Source organism: Myotis nattereri, assembly GCF_964212035.1.
Source record: "Myotis nattereri genome assembly, chromosome: 2".
Classification (NCBI taxonomy): domain Eukaryota; kingdom Metazoa; phylum Chordata; class Mammalia; order Chiroptera; family Vespertilionidae; genus Myotis; species Myotis nattereri.
Window position 1 is genome coordinate 84,065,828 of NC_138076.1, and position 16,524 is coordinate 84,082,351.

Sequence of the window (16,524 nt, forward strand, 5' to 3'; positions counted from 1 at the left end):
TGGCTGTTTGCAGGCTGGCCACAGCCCCTTCAGGGTGGGGTCCCCACTGGGGTGCTTGGCCATCCTGGGTGAGGGGCTGAGGGCCATTTGCAGGCTGGCTAAGCCCCCCAGCGGGGACCCTCACACCGTGAGGGTATGACCAGCCTGGGTGAGGGGCTGATGGTTGTTTGCAGGCTGGCCAAGCCCCCCAGCAGGGACCCTCACCCTATGAGTGTGTGGCCATCCTGGATGAGGGGCTGATGGCTGTTTGCAGGTTGGCCATGGCCCCCAGCCATCCAAGCTCCCAGTGGAGGCTGGCTAAAAGCAGGTATCTGGGATTAATTTATCTTCTATAATTGAAACTTTGTTGCCTTGAGTGGAGGCTGCAGCCACCAGGCCAGGTGGGAGGCTTGGCTTCCTCCATCGCCGGGGCAAGCAAGCCTCCTGTTTGCTCCAGCTCCATGGCTGCCGGCCACCATCTTGGTTGGGTTAATTTGCATATAGTCTCTCTGATTGGCTGGTGGACATGGCTTGGGACTTAGCAGAGGTGTGGTCAATTTGCATGTTTCTCTTTTATTAGATTAGATTGGGGTGACATTGGTTAATAAAATTACATAGGTTTCAAGTGTACAATCCTATAATACACCATTTGTATATTGTATTGTGTTCACCACCCCAAGTCAAGTCTCCTTTTATCATCATTTACCCCCCTCTTTATCATCTTCTACCACTCCTCACCCCCTTTCCCTCTGGTAATCACCATATGGTTGTCTGTCTATGAGGGTTTTGTTTGTTCATTTTTAATTTTTGCTTAATCCCTTCACCTTTTTTACTGAGCCCTTCAACTCCCCTTTGACAGCTGTCTGTCTATGTATCTATAAGCCTGCTACTAGTTTTTTGTTAGTATGCTTTATTCATTAGATTTCACATATAAGTGAAATCATATGGTACTTGTCTTTCTGTGACTGGCTTACTTTGCTTAGCATAATACTCTCCATGTCCATCCATGCTGTTGCAAAAGGTAAGATTTCCTTCTTTTTTACTGCCGAGTAGCATTCCACTGTGTAAATGTACAACAGCTTTTTTACCCACTGATCCTCTAATGTGCACTTGGACTGCTTCCAAATCTTGGCTACTGTAAATAACATTGTTATGAACATAAGGGTGTGAATTAGTGCGGCCATCTCTTCCTGATGACCCATCTCAGTGCTCACTGGCCACAGCCTTGTGCTTGAGCTCTGAGCCTTTCAGGCATGGATCCCTCATTCTTCTTGGGACACTGGTTGAGCATAATCAGGAGCTCAGAGAAGTAAGGAGTCACTTCAATTCATGAGATTATCAGAGAAGCCTTCATTTATGCAAAAATATTCAACTCTGGGATATCAAGAAGATGTTAAAATATTGTGAGCTTTTGAGGGCAGAAACTGCTTGATGGATATGTTTATGCCCAGCCTCTGGCAAAACGCTAATACAATGTAGCTACTTGACGGATGTGGGCTGAATTAAAATGAAATTATGCCAACACCCAGTCTGTGAGTCTGTGCTGGGTGTCTCTTTGAGATGATCCATGTGGTTCCACAAGAGCATGAGTAGTTCATATAGCAAAAATATAGCTCAGCAACAGACTATAGCATACATGTGGTTACAGTGTTAGGGACAATGCTATGTGTAAACACAACCAGTTTATAAATGTAGGTTTTCTTTAAAGAAAAACAACAAAAACAGGTAATCTTAGAAGTCTCTCTCTTCAACACAGAATGTACAATTTCAAAGGACAAATTAGCAAAGATTGAACAGGAGAGGCCAAAAGCACTGATTAACAGAAGCCATTTCTTCCTTATCTATTTCTGTTCCTAGCAGCGAGCCTTCAGCCAGCTTCAAACTGGGCTTTAATTTTAGACTTGTAAATGGAGGTGTGCAACCACCTTTGCATACAAATGGGGCTGCTGGATGCCCAATTACCTAATGTATATCAGCAGATGTTGCATGTGTAGCCTAGCATACATGCAACGTTATGAATACAAAATTAGGAGGCTGCTGCTGCTGCTGAAAATTAATCCCTTGTCCACAGCATATTCTTTGTTCACCCTAAGAAAGATTTTTCACTCCTCAATTACCAACACTTTATAGGAGCCTGAGAGCTACAATTCTGTGGACAGTACCTTGCAGACTTGAATATGACACAAAAGTGAGCCATTCTGCAGAGTCTTAAAGATGAAACATGACATAATGGATTTACACACCAACCATGAAATGATGGCACAATCCTCAATGTTCATTAAGATTGTAGTACGGAGCTTCTCATCATACCAGGGATTTGACTATACTGCAAATCAGTCATACTTAAACTTTAGTGCACAGCAGAATCACCTGGAAGATTTGTTAAAGTGCAGAGTTTCTGATTCAGTAGGTCTGGGGTGGGGTCTGATAACTTGCATTTTTAACAGTTCTGGGTCATGCTGGTGTTCTCGGTCTAGGGACCACACTTTGAGAACCACTGCTATAGATCAGTCAAGCTAACTTTGAACATCTGCACTAAAAGGATTTTAGGGATGAAGAAACCACTGATAAAGGCACATATGTTAAAGATCACAGGTTATTTAAGCAATAGTGCAGAGATGCAAACCCAGGACTTTTGACTCAGACCTGTCAGGTGTATGCAGCTAACTCTTCAGCTCAGTGTAGAAAGCATAACTTCAGCCTCTTGATAGATTTCCAAACAAAGTAGTGTACTTAATTTAACTGAGCACCTATAGACTTGTCGTGTTAGGGACAATACCAAAGCACAGACACCAACCACTTTAACAGAGCTTATGCTTTAGTCAGGAACAATTCATGAAACCACGAGAACACACCACAAGGATATCCAAACAACCATCAAAGTGAGATGAAAGAAGTAGTGAGAGATCCAAGGTGGAGGAGAGTCAGAGATCCCAGAGGGGTAGAAAACTGCAGAGAAGAATAGCAAATTGAGGCTTAAAAGATAGGCTCTAAAAATGGCAAAAAAAAAAAAAAAAAGTTTGTTTGCTAAGAGCAGCTTCGTAGAGAATTTTCCAAGCTTCATGGGTCTCATAAAAATTTTGCAAAAGATTTGGGAAGTAAAATTAATATGATTTTTAAAGATTTCATTCTACAATATCTAATCTGATTAAGTTCAAGTCTAATAACATCATATTAGAATCTTTAGTCTTAGAAATAGGACTATGGTCAATCTGTGGCCAATGTGTAGGCTACAGATACCCAGACATGGTAGAGGGCTGTGAAAAGAGGAAAAGAATTGTCTAGCCACAAATCAGAGGTTTTTAATTGAAAGCACTTAAACATAATCCCAGGATCAAGGACAATCGTCCTAGTAATAAATGTTTTATGTTAGTGAATTTCTTAGCAACCGTCTTAGTAATATTTTATTGGCTGAAAATGCCAAGTCTAAAACGTATTATTCAGAAGAAAGCACTGCCGATGAATTGAGCTTCTGTTCCTCTTACTTCCTATAGGAAGAAGAGCATAAATCTAAGGATCTGCTTTTTATTTTTTATATCATATGGCAGAGCATAATGCCTTGGTAGATACAAATATTCATCCCTTTTCTCCTAGCTTTTCCTTGACATGAATAACATATAACTTATTCATGCTTTCAGCCAATTAGTTTCCACCCACAACAAGGGCCTCTGCTGTTTTAACCTCCATGTCATCCCTTTCAACCATCTGACTCTCAAAGCAACTGATCTACACAAGCACAACCAACCTTTCAGTGTTTAGTATTCCGGTCATTTCCTGATTAAGCAACATTCAAGCTACTGAAATAAATGTATATCTTTGAAAATGAGTTTCCTTAATTACCTCATTGAAATTTAATGGAATTTCTCAATTTGTAAGGTTGTTTTCACTTTCCAACAGCACATAGCAGTGACATATATTAAGGGAGAATATCTAAAAGAATAGCACAAAAGAAAAAATTTTTTCCTGCACCATAAAAAAAAAAATAAATATATTGAAGAAATGTTTTCTTTGTGAGGTCTCTCCTGAGCTACACAACTGCTTCTCCTGCATACATTCTTGCACAATTTTTATGAAGGCTCATCAATAAGCACTCTATGAAAAAATGTCATGTTGAAATTATGAAAAATATCCTGGCTGTCTAACAGTATTACATAAATATATATCCTGGTGTGTAGAAACTGCAGATGTAATTTAAATTTCTAATTAAGAACAATACTGGGTGACTTACACACACACACACACACACACACACACACACACACACACAGCCAAGAGCAAACATTCAGAAAGAGTAAGAAGACTGTGTTACAAACGTAATTTCACGCAGACAAATAGACATAGTCTGCTGTCCTATACACAATTGGTTTGAGGTTTTCATAGTTTAAGAAAATCTTATCCTTGGATGAAATTGTAAAAAAGAAGGATTTGGTTAATCAAAGGTACTGGATAGAGACTTATTTTCTAGATAAGGCTTTCCATATTGGTTTTTTACTAAATGATCTTCAATGCAGGAATCTGAACCTTACTGTTTTTAGCCAGCCTCAGTCAAAACTTGAAGCATTCAGGCTTTCAAAAGTTCTTTTATAAACACATCATATTCCCAAAAGAAACATAAAATAACAAGATCAGGCCAAGTAAATCATCCTTGACCCCTAAGTCTGTTACACCAGCCCTGATCCAGCACTCCACAGCACCCGTGTGGAAGGACTCATGAATGTTCTTTGGTTTCAGAATGCACAGAGTCGAAAACATTGTCTGCACACCCAAGAGGCTGACGTGAAGCTGGTTCGTTCTATAACTCACAGCTTCTGTTCGAGAGCTGAATAGATACCCAAAGGGGAAAGATAAACAAACAAGGATCATCAGGTCATCGGAGCTTCTGTAGATGGGGTGCCTTTGTGGAAACTAGAAAGAAGTCCACACACACAGACATATCCATACCAGGGCTCCTATGCAGGCCCATGGCTTCATGAGACACAGTAAACTTAGACAAATGAGAAAAATATGTCACACACATGGTTTGGTATATACAGTTGAACCTTGAGCAACAATGGTTTGAATTGCATGGGTCAACTTATATATGGTTGTTGTTATTGTTGTTTTTCAATAAAAACAGTCAGCCCTTGGCATCCACAGATTCAACCAATCACAAATAAAAAACAGTATTTTTGCACTCCCAAGCATGGAATCCCACCTCTAATTGAAAATACTGTTGTTGTTGTTGTTGTTTGTTTTGTTTTGCTTTAACTAGAAAATCTTTATTTCAGATTAAAATAATATGTTCATAATTTAGAATAAAGCAAACACACTTCCTTGAGTCTGTTATTTTAGGTAATTATAGTTTCTATGAACAGAGATACTGGGTATCTATCATTTAAATATTTGCCTACATGCTTGTTAGACGTTTCTGTAGCCTTTTCTTCGTAGGAATTCCAGTTTTTCTGAATTCTTCCCTTTCCTTAAGGTATTTCATTTTGCATTCCTCATAAAAGGCAGGATCATTACAGTAAGCCACTAGACATCCTTTCAATGCAGAATTTCTTTCCAACATTTTACTACCATAGGATTTCACACTCCTTGCAACATTTGGTCAAATCTTGAACTTCTTTAGAACATCTCTCTTGGGCCTTTTCTCTCATTATTTTAGATATCAAAATATATTTTTTGACATGACTGAGATGCTTCTCATGTGACCCAGCAAACACACTTCTCAGGATTTATCCTACCGGGTCAAGTGCCATCTCGGTGACAGAGAAAGGCTGAAAATACTGTTTTTTGGTCCATGATTGGTTGAATCCATGAATGCACAGGGCTGACTAGAGTCAAAAGTTGTATGTGGATTTCTTGTTGAAGGGTCAACTGTATTTCAGCTCCAAATTACCACCCTAGCCAAACAAGTTTGTGCAGTTAGCAGCCTGCACAATTTTACAGGGTGGACCTGAAGAATGTCAAATTTCTTCACTTAAAACACATAAGTGATAAAAGCTATGAAAAAAAAAAAGAAAGAAAGAAAGATTCACTCTAAGGATAAAAAGAATATATATAAAATACAATATTATAGAGATTCATCATCTTTTAGACATCAAAAGCCAATCAAGGATGGAAGTAGAGATGGGGACCAACTGATAGTTATACTTGCAAAATGCATAAACTTGCTCCCTCAGTATAAATAACTATAAGAAATCCATATTTTCAGAATATATCAATATAGGTCTGGGGACTTGATTTGACCTTACTGACAAAATAATCTTAACCCCAAAAACTAACCTGGATGCTGGCAGAAGTCATGAGACTCCTAGGTCAGAAACAAAGGAACTTAATACTCATGGCATAGCAGGCAACATGAACACCAGCATATTTACATCGGTTCTCTCTGGCCCCAAGTCTTATGGGGGCAACATTGTGATTGCGTTACAGCTGAGGAAAACTGAGTTGGAGACTGGTCCTTGTCCTGGGGAATAGTATGGTTCATCTTTCAAAGTTCCCAGCTGCATAACAACTCCGAGAAATTGTTCAGATTAAAAAATGGTCAGGAGCCCTAACCGGTTTGGCTCAGTGGATAGAGTATCGGCCTGTGGACTCAAGGGTCCTGGGTTCAATTCCGGTCAAGGGCATGTACCTTGGTTGCGGGCACACCCCCACTGGGGAGTGTGCAGGAGGCAGCTGATCAATGTTTCTCTCTCATCGATGTTTCTAACTCTCTAACCCTTTCCCTTTCTCTCTGTAAAATAAATAAATAAATAAATAATAATAATAATAATAATAATAAATAAAAAATGGTCAGGGATGCAGTCCTGGCACACACCCAGCAAGACATATCAAAGTGAAAGAAGTCCAAGAAAGGCTGTCTTTTCCAACAGAATATTTAGGATTAACATTTTTTTTTAAATATATTTTATTGATTTTTTACAGGGAGGAGGGGAAAGAGATAGAGAGTTAGAAACATCGATCAGCTGCCTCCTGCACACTCCCCACTGGGGATGTGCCCGCAACCAAGGTACATGCCCTTGACCGGAATCGAACCTGGGACCCTTCAGTCTGCAGGCCGATGCTATATCCACTGAACCAAACCGGTCAGGGCAGGATTAACATTCTTTTTAAGGATAGCTGAATGAAAAGGAAATTGGTATTTCCATAAAAACCTGGGCTATACATTTTCTTTTTTATTATTACTAAAAGGCTCTGATCTAATTATGTATGCAAATTACATTATAACCTCCTCAAGGTTATCTATAACTTAAAGCAAAGTTCCTCAATTTTATCTGTAACTTAAAGGAAAAAATCAGAACTCAAGACATAGAAAATTATATCTAATTTTTGCATAGAACATTTTAAAATGATATTCATTATTTATTTCTGATTTTAAAAGAAACATATGACCCAGTGGTGTGGCTCAGTAGTTGAGTGTCAATCCATGAGCCAGGAGGTCATGGTTCAATTCCCAGTCAGGGGTCAGGGCACATGCCTGGATTTCAGGCTCAATCCCTAATAAGGGGCATGCAGGAGGCAGCTGATTAATAATTCTGATGATTCTCTCTCATCATTGATGTTTCTATCTCTCTCTCCATCTCCCTTCCTCTCTCTGAAATTAATAAAAACATTTTTTTAAAAAGAAACATAAGCTCATAGAAAATAATGCATATTCTTAAAACATTTAAAAGTCACTCATAATCCCACCCCTTAGAGATCTCAATTACAGTTTTATTTGGGTACATTTCAGCCCAATCCATATTCTGTACAAGTTATTGTACAGTTGTAATCATATCTTAAGTTCAATTCTGTATTCTTTCATTTATAAGTGGTTTCCCAATTATACATGAAACAAGCTTAATATTAAATGGCTTCATAATATTTCACAACATAGATGTATCATAACATAATTATTCACTTTACCATTTCAGTTGTGTCAATTGTTAACTATTATAAACAATCTTGCAGGATGTACAAAGTGTAAAACATAGCTTTGCACAGCACAATATCTAGAAGAAAACTCCAATAGTCCTCTAAAATCAGTCCTCTACAGGAATATGGATTACATTTAAATATCCCATTTACATTTCCAAAATCCAGAGACAATGTGATCACTTAATTAATTTCTGCTCTTATGCCTAACACTCCTCAATTCTTAAACTAAAACAGTGCTTGGAAAGAAATGTTTTATTATGGTTGCCTACCAATTGTACTATATCAGCCCTAGACTACCTATTTTCAGACTTATTTTATAGGAGAGAAACAAATAAATACAGCTATCTATTAAGACACCTATTTGAGGATATAAGTTCTATTGTATGTAATTATAATCGTTATATATAACATATATAATTTAATAGACTTTTATTTTATACACGAGAGGCCTGGTGCATGAAATTCATGCACAGGGGAGGGGTGTTCCTCAGCCCGGCCTGCACCCTCTTGCAATCTGGGACCCCTCAGGGGATGTCCGACTGCTGCAGGGATCAGGCCTAAACCAGCAGTCGAACATCCCTCTCACAATCCGGGACCGCTGGCTCCTAACTGCTTGCCTGCCTGATTGCCCCTAACCACTCACCTGCCTGCCTGATCACCCTTAACCACCCTCTTGCCTGCCTGATCGCCCCCAACCACTCGCCTGCCTGCCTGGTCACCCCTAACCACTCACCTACCTGCCTCATCGCCCCTAACCACTCTGACTGCCTGCCTCATCACCCCTAACCACTCTGCCTGCCTGCCTCATTACCCTTAACTACTCTGCCTAACTGCCCAATCACCCCTAACTGCTCGCTGCCTACCTGCCTAATCGCCCCTAACTGCCTCTGCCTCGGCCCCCTCCCCCCTCACCATGGCTTCATCCAGAAGGACATCTGGAATGATGTCCAGAAGGTAGTTTGGCTGTCCAGTCTAATTAGCATATTACACCTTTATTATTATTGATACAGTATAGACCAGCCGTGGGCAAACTACGGCCCGCGGGCCGGATCCGGCCCATTTGAAATGAATAAAACTAAAAAAAAAAAAAAAACACCGTACTCTTTTATGTAATGATGTTTACTTTGAATTTATATTAGTTCATATAAACACTCCATCCATGCTTTTGTTCCAGCCCTCTGGTCCAGTTTAAGAACCCATTGTGGCCCTCGAGTCAAAAAGTTTGCCCACCCCTGGTATAGACTCTGGTCCTGAATCACTTAATACATCTCCTTTTTCATGCTGTGACTGAATCCTTTGCTGCTTCTTCTACAATACCTGTAATACTAGGGGCCCAGCGCACGAATTCGTGCACTTTGAAAGGAATTGTGGGCCGTAAGGCTGCAGTGGGCACAGTGGTGGGTCTTGGCCCATCCTCCATGCCCCTGCCCAACCCCTCCCACTGCAGCCCCCAGTCCCTTGTCTGCCAGCAGCCCCACTCCTGCTGCTGCAAACTCCCATGCGCTGATGGTGTTGGCTATGCTGATGGCAGGTGTGAGTGGGGAAGTAGATGGCAGCAGGTGCGAGTGGCAGCTCCAGTGCTGGCAGTGGGTGCAAGTGCCAGGTGGGACCATGGTGCACGTGAGCAAAGAATTTTCAGCAACCGGTGCCCTGCCTTGGTCTGGCACCCCTGCTCCACCATCCCGCCCACCACAGCTGACGCCCGCCATGTTCTGCACTGGCTCTCTGGTGGTCAACACACATCATCATGACTGGTCATTTGGTTGTTCAGCTGTTCGATCTATTTGCATATTAGGGTTTTATATATATAGTTTTTAAGATTATTTTTTTACATCCCTAGTTCTGGTTCTTCACTCTCACATCTATATCCCGTTTCCTGATTCTTTCCTTTTCTTTGTTGTGTCCCAGGAGTAATAAGAATCACTGAAACAAAATGGTATTGATAAATAATATCTCATTAAAGATTACTAAACAGTTTTCTACTATAAAAAATAGTATGATTCTGCCCTAGCAAGTGTGGCTTAGTTGGTTGGGCATTGCCATGTGCACCAAAAAGTTCCCAGTTTGATTCCTGGTCAGGACACATGCCTGGGTTGTGAGCTCAATCTCCAGTGAGGGGTGGGCAAGAGGCAGGCAATTAATGTTTCTCTCTCCCTCTCCCTTCCTCTCTCTCTCTCTAAAAATCAATAAAAATATATATTTTTAAAAATAGCACAGTTCTGATCCCAGGGTAAACTGTACAAATTTTAAAATATACAGCTCCATGACAAGCCTTCTTTTAACTTATCCAGATTCCAAAAGAATAATGGCAAAAGAGGGAGGAGAGGTACCATAAACTTTAGGATATTATCTAAGTTACTTTCCCCCACCTTTTAATCTTAAGTTTTAAGCCTATAAGCAAAATTAAAATATTGTGGAAAATAAAAACCCATATCTATTATCTATATTTACCAATTGTTAATTGTACCAATTGTTACATTGCTCTTTCTCTTTCCTCTTCTTCATTTGTTTTTTTTTCTGAACCATATGATTGTAAGCTGCAGAGTCATGACACATCACCCCTAAATACTTCAGCATATATCTCCTGGGAACAAAGAGTTCTCCTTAAACATGATAGAACTATCATACCCCAGGAATTTTAGTATTCAGTCTATATTTAAATTTCTAACTTGCTCCAATTTTTTTTATATTCTTCCCTACTCCTACTGAATCCCAGATCCAATCATGAAATATACACTCCTATGGTTTGGCATGCCTTTTAGACTCCTACAATCTAATCATTTTTATTTTTGAAGAGTCCAGGTGTAATAATTAATTTTATATGTCAACTTAACTGGGTCACATATGTCTGTGAGGATTTACCTGGAAGATATAACCATTTGAACTGATAAACTCAGTAAACGCCCCTCTTTAATTTGGGTGGACGTCATCCAATCCACTGAGGGCCTTCATGAATAGAAAAAAAAAAATAAAAGGCAGAGGAAGGTGGAAACCATTCTGCCTGCCTGTCAAGCTGACACAAAGATCCTCACCCACCCTCAGTGCTCTAGGCCCGTGGTCGACAAACAGCAGCTCACGAGCCAAATGTGGCTCTTTGGCCCCTTGAGTGTGGCTCTTCCTAAGCCTTAGGAGTACCCTAATTAAGTTAATAACAATGTACCTACCTATATAGTTTAAGTTTAAAAACTTTGGCTCTCAAAAAGACCGAGAACTCCCAGAAAAAAAAAGGACGGTTGGAGACCGCGACTGAAACCTCTCCTGGTGCACCAGCTCAGCAGCGGAGACCGCACTATCTTGAGTGGCTGTACTGGCATCCAGAGATCAGATACTAACTTGGAAACAAGGGATCTCAAGCAGCATGACTACGTGAACTCAGACGAGCACTGCTTCTTCTCACGGAAAGGTTAGACTTCCCCTAAAGGTGCGGTTTGCAATTCAGGTTGGAGAGAGGACTGCGCGTGCGGGGCAAAATCTGCACTCCACAGAGTCCACAGCCATTGGGACCAACGTGACCTGCGAGTGGGGAAGGGGCCCCACAGGGCTGCTGGCAGAAGGGAACGCTAAAAATAAGCCCATAGCTGGACTGGATGTAAAAAAGCAGCCTCGGATTTTGCCAGTGTGCCAGCTTCTTGGAAGGTGGAGGCTTGCGAATTTGCACAACGTATCAGGCTCTTGTTACAGTTCCCCTTAGATCCGTGCGTTTGATTATTAAACCCAGTGCATGGGATTCCCCAGTTGGGGTCATTCGCAGAGCCTGTAGGGGAAAGTTCTTTTTGGGGAGCCTGGGAAACAGAGCGGGCAGTAACGATTAAAGAACCAGCTCTGGGCAGTGGACTTTCCCAAACCAGTTTCAAGTACCATAGAGAAAATAAACCCTACTGAAAGAGAGGACTTATAGCCTCGGAGGTCAATCCAGACACACTGCCACCCAGAGGCAGAGCCATGAACTATCTCTTCTGTAAATACAAATAAAGGCAGTCTGGTAAACAAATACAACCTGCCTTAAAATCAGGACTGTGGTTTACAGCACGGAGGGACAGTGTATTGCAGGGAAATTCAACACTCTCCTGAATGCCTGGCAGGACTAAGGCGTGCCAAAAAGAAGAGTAGAAGATCTGAAGCACCTTCACTACTGCATATTTTTATATATATTTTTAATTCTTTTATCATTAAGAACCCATTTTATTATTTTTTTATCACATGATTTTGCCTTTTTAATTACGACATTTTTTTAACCAGTATTTTTGCTATCATTTTACTATTTTTCAAGTGTCATTTTATTTTTATTTTTTATTTTCTTTATTTTATTTTGGGATTAGTGCTCTACACTCTATTTTCATCGTTCCTTTGGCATCATTTCTCTCTATCTCACCTTTACCCTTAAGCCAAAACACTCTTCCTCACTTTTCCCCTTTTGTTGTCCTGTTTCTCTTACCCTATTCCTGCTTTAGATTTTCCCTATTCCTTCTTTTTACCCACTGTCTAAATTTCACCCTACTTATATATCTAATTTCCAATCCCTTGCACTAAATCCATATACACCTCTCTCTTATCTTTCTTCACTATCCAATTTTTTTTTCTCTCTCTCTCTGTCGTTTTGCTAGTGTTTGCTTGATTTATATTATATTGGGGTTTTTTTATGCTTGTTTGGGAGATTGTTCCGTTTTTCATTTTCATTTTTCTGTTTTGCTTATTTTTTCTTTCTCTGATTATTTTTGTGCTTCTCTTTTCCCTTGCCTCGCTTGATATTAGTGGTTGGTTGTAGTTGCATTAATCTCCAGAGATCTGCTGCTGGAATTCGTTGAGATTAGTTGTGGTTCTATTAGAGTTTTCTCCCCATACAAATAGCCTCTTCCCCACCTCTATTTCATTCTCTCTCTTACTTTTTTTTTTCTTCTCTCCCTTTTCCCAATCTCATTTCGGCACTCCTTTTTGTTTTTTTCTTTTTCTCTTTAGTCTTTTTCTCTTTTTTCTTCTTTATCCCTTAATTCTCTTCGCTCGGGTGGTCACCTTTATTTTGGGTTATTAATATCGTGAATACATTTATGTTCAGTGCCTTGTACGTTGTGCCTTGTTGTGTTGTATTTTGTGCCTTTAAATCAATGCAGCAGAGAGAGAACTACATAACCAAACACCTGGAGAAGAGAGATCATGGTGAAACAAAGAACCAACCCACATATGAAAGAAAAACAGGCATCATCAGAAAAGGAAGTAAACGAAATGGAGGCAATGGAGGCAAGCAACCTGTCAGAGAAATAATTCAGAGAAATGGCCATAAGGTGGATGAAAAGAATGGAAGACATATTCAACAATATGTGTAGAAACCAAGAGGAAATGAAGAAAAACCAAGAAGAAATGAAAAATGACATCACTGCTATAAAGAACTCAATAGAAAGCATCAACAGTAGACTACAAGAAGCAGAGGACCGCATCAGCGAGCTAGAAGACAAGGTAGGAAAAAATACCCAAACAGAACAGCTTCTAGAAAAAAAAAATTAAAAAGCAGGAGGAGAGCCTAAGAGAACTCTGGGACAATGCTAAACAAAACAACATCCGAATAATAGGGGTGCCAGAAGGAGAGGAAACTGAGCAAGGAATAGAAAACCTGTTTGAAAAAATAGTAACAGAAAATTTCCCTCATATAGGGAAGAAAAAACTCACACAAATCCAAGAAGCTCACAGAGTCCCAAACAAAATGAACCCAAAAAGACTGACACCAAGGCACATAATAAGTAAATTGGCAAACACCAACGACAAAGCAAGAATCTTAAAAGCAGCCAGAGAGAGACAGAAAGTTACCTACAAAGGATCCCCCATCAGACTAGCGACCGATTTCTCAACAGAAACACATCAGGCAAGAAGGGAATGGAATGAAATATACAAAGTCATGCAAAGGAAGAGTCTGAATCCAAGAATACTGTACCCAGCAAGGCTATCAATAAAAATTGAGGGTCAAATCAGGAGCTTTACAGACAAAAACGGTCTACGGGAGTTTATTACAACCAAACCAGCAATGCAAGAAATGCTAAAGTGTCTGCTGTAAATAGAAAAAATAGGAAACAAAGAAGGAATGCAGCGGTAAAGAACAAAAATGGCGACTAACAAGTTTCTATCAATAATAACTTTAAATGTAAATGGATTAAATTCCCCAGTCAAAAGGCATAGGGTAAATGAGTGGATAAGAAAACATGACCCATATATCTGCCATCTACAGGAAACCCACCTCAGAAAAAAGGACGCACACAGACTGATGGTGAAGGATGGAAAAAGGTTTTTCAGGCCTATGGAAGTGAAAAAAAAGTCGGGGTAGCAATACTTACATCACAAATTAGACCTCAAAGTGAAGGACATAAAAAGTGATAAAGAAGGCCACTTCATAATACTAAAGGGAGCAGTCCAACATGAAGAAATAATTCTGGTAAATATATATGCACCAAATATAGGAGCACCCAAATACGTAAGAAATCTTCTGGAGAAGATCAAGGGAGAGATTGACAGCAATACAATCATAGTAGGGGACCTTAACACCCCATTATCACCACTGGACAAATCCTCTAAACAGAAACTCAGGAAAGAAACATTAATCCTAAATGACTCACTAGATCAGATTGAATTAATTGACATCTTCAGAACATTTCACCCCAAAGCCACAGAATATACATTCTCCTCAAGTGTACATTTGTCGTCTTCAAAGATAGACCATATATTGGGTCACAGGCAAAGTCTCTTCAAATTCAAGAAAATTGAAATCATATCAAGCATCTTCTCAGGCCACAAAGGCATAAAACTGGAAATCAACTACAACAAAAACAATCCAGAAAAATCAAAGACATGGAGACTAAATAGCATGCTATTAAACAACGACTGGGTTACCAGTGAGATCAAAGGAGAAATAAAAAACATCATGGCAACAAATGACAATGAAAGCACAACAATCCAAAACCTATGGGACACAGCAAAAGCAGTCTTGAGAGAGAAGTTCATAGCTCTACAAGCCTACTGCAAGAAACAAGAAACAATGAGAATAAATGACCTAACTCTACAACTCGAAGAGTTAGAAAGAGAGCAACAAAAAAAGTCCACTGTAAGCAGAAGGAAGGAAATAACAAAGATCAGAGCAGAGATAAATGACAGAGAGACCAAAAAAACAATACGAAAAATCAACAAAACCAAGAGATGGTTCTTTGAAAGGATAAACAAGATTGATACACCTCTAGCCAGGCTCACCAAGAAACAAAGAGAGAGGACCCAAATAAACAAAATCAGAAATGAAAGAGGAGAAATAACAACTGACCCCACAGAAATACAAAGGATTGTTAGAAAATACTATGAACAACTCTACTCCAACACACTAGACAACCTGGAGGAAATGGAGATATTCCTAGAAAAATACAACCTTCCAAAACTTAATCAGGAAGAATCTAAAAATCTCAATAGGCCAATAACTATGGAGGAAATTGAAACAGTAATCAAAAAGCTTCCAGCAAACAAAAGCCCGGGGCCAGATGGCTTCACAGGGGAGTTTTACCAAACATTCAAGGAAGACCTAAAACCTATCTCCCTCAGACTGTGTCAAAAGATCCAAGAGGAAGGAACCCTTCCCAGCTCATTCTATGAAGCCAGCATCACCCTAATCCCAAAACCAGATAAAGACAATACAATGAAAGAGAATTCTAGGCCAATATCCCTCATGAACATAGATGCCAAAATCCTCAACAAAATCCTAGCAAATCGGATCCAGCAGTACATCAAAAAGATCATACACCATAACCAAGTAGGATTTATCCCAGGGATGCAAGGATGGTACAATATCCGCAAATCAATAAATGTGATACATCACATAAACAAATTGAGAGAAAAAAAAACACATAGTCATATCAATTGATGCGAAAAAAAGCATTGGATAAAATCCAACACCCTTTCTTGATAAAAACTCTCTGCAAGATAGGAATTGAAGGATCATACCTCAACATAATAAAAGCCATATATGACAAACCCACAGCCAACATCATAATCAATGGGCAGAAACTAAAACCATTCCCCCTAAAAACAGGAACAAGACAGGGATGCCCCCTCTCACCACTCCTGTTCAACATAGTACTGGAAGTACTAACCGTTGCGATCAGACAAGAAGAAGAAATAAAAGGCATCCAGATTGGAAAAGAAGAAGTAAAACTGTCCTTATTTGCAGATGACATGATACTGTACATACAGAACCCTAAAGACTCCATTAAAAAATTATTAGACTTAATAAATGAATTCGGCAATGTAGCAGGATACAAAATTAATGGCATTTCTTTACACCAATAGTGAACTTACAGAAAGTGAAACTACAGAAGCAATCCCATTTACCATTGCACCAAAAAAATTAAAATACCTAGGAATAAACTTAACTAAGGAGGTAAAAGACTTATATGCCAAAAACTACAGGACACTGAAATAAGAGATAGAGGAAGACATAAACAGATGGAAGAACTTACCGTGTTCATGGGTTGGTAGAATCAACATCATGAAAATGTCCATACTACTCAAAGCAATCTATAGATTCAATGCAATCCCCATTAAATTACCAACGGCATATTTCACAAATCTAGAACGAACGTTTCAAAAATTCATCTGGAATAAAAAAAGACCCCGAAT

General features: G+C 39.5%; 2 protein-coding genes across 3 annotated transcripts in view; both read right to left on the reverse strand.

The window, feature by feature from the left end:
* EPSTI1 (epithelial stromal interaction 1) overlaps window positions 1-16,524 on the reverse strand; it is a 116,291-nt gene that overhangs the window by 89,030 nt on the left and 10,737 nt on the right. The window lies entirely within an intron of this gene.
* Window positions 5,366-5,618, reverse strand: LOC308512991 (COX assembly mitochondrial protein homolog; the record flags this gene model as incomplete). The annotated part of the gene is given in 3 exon segments (XM_081082755.1): window positions 5,366-5,520; window positions 5,523-5,543; window positions 5,546-5,618. Coding segments are annotated over 3 exon segments (249 nt in total).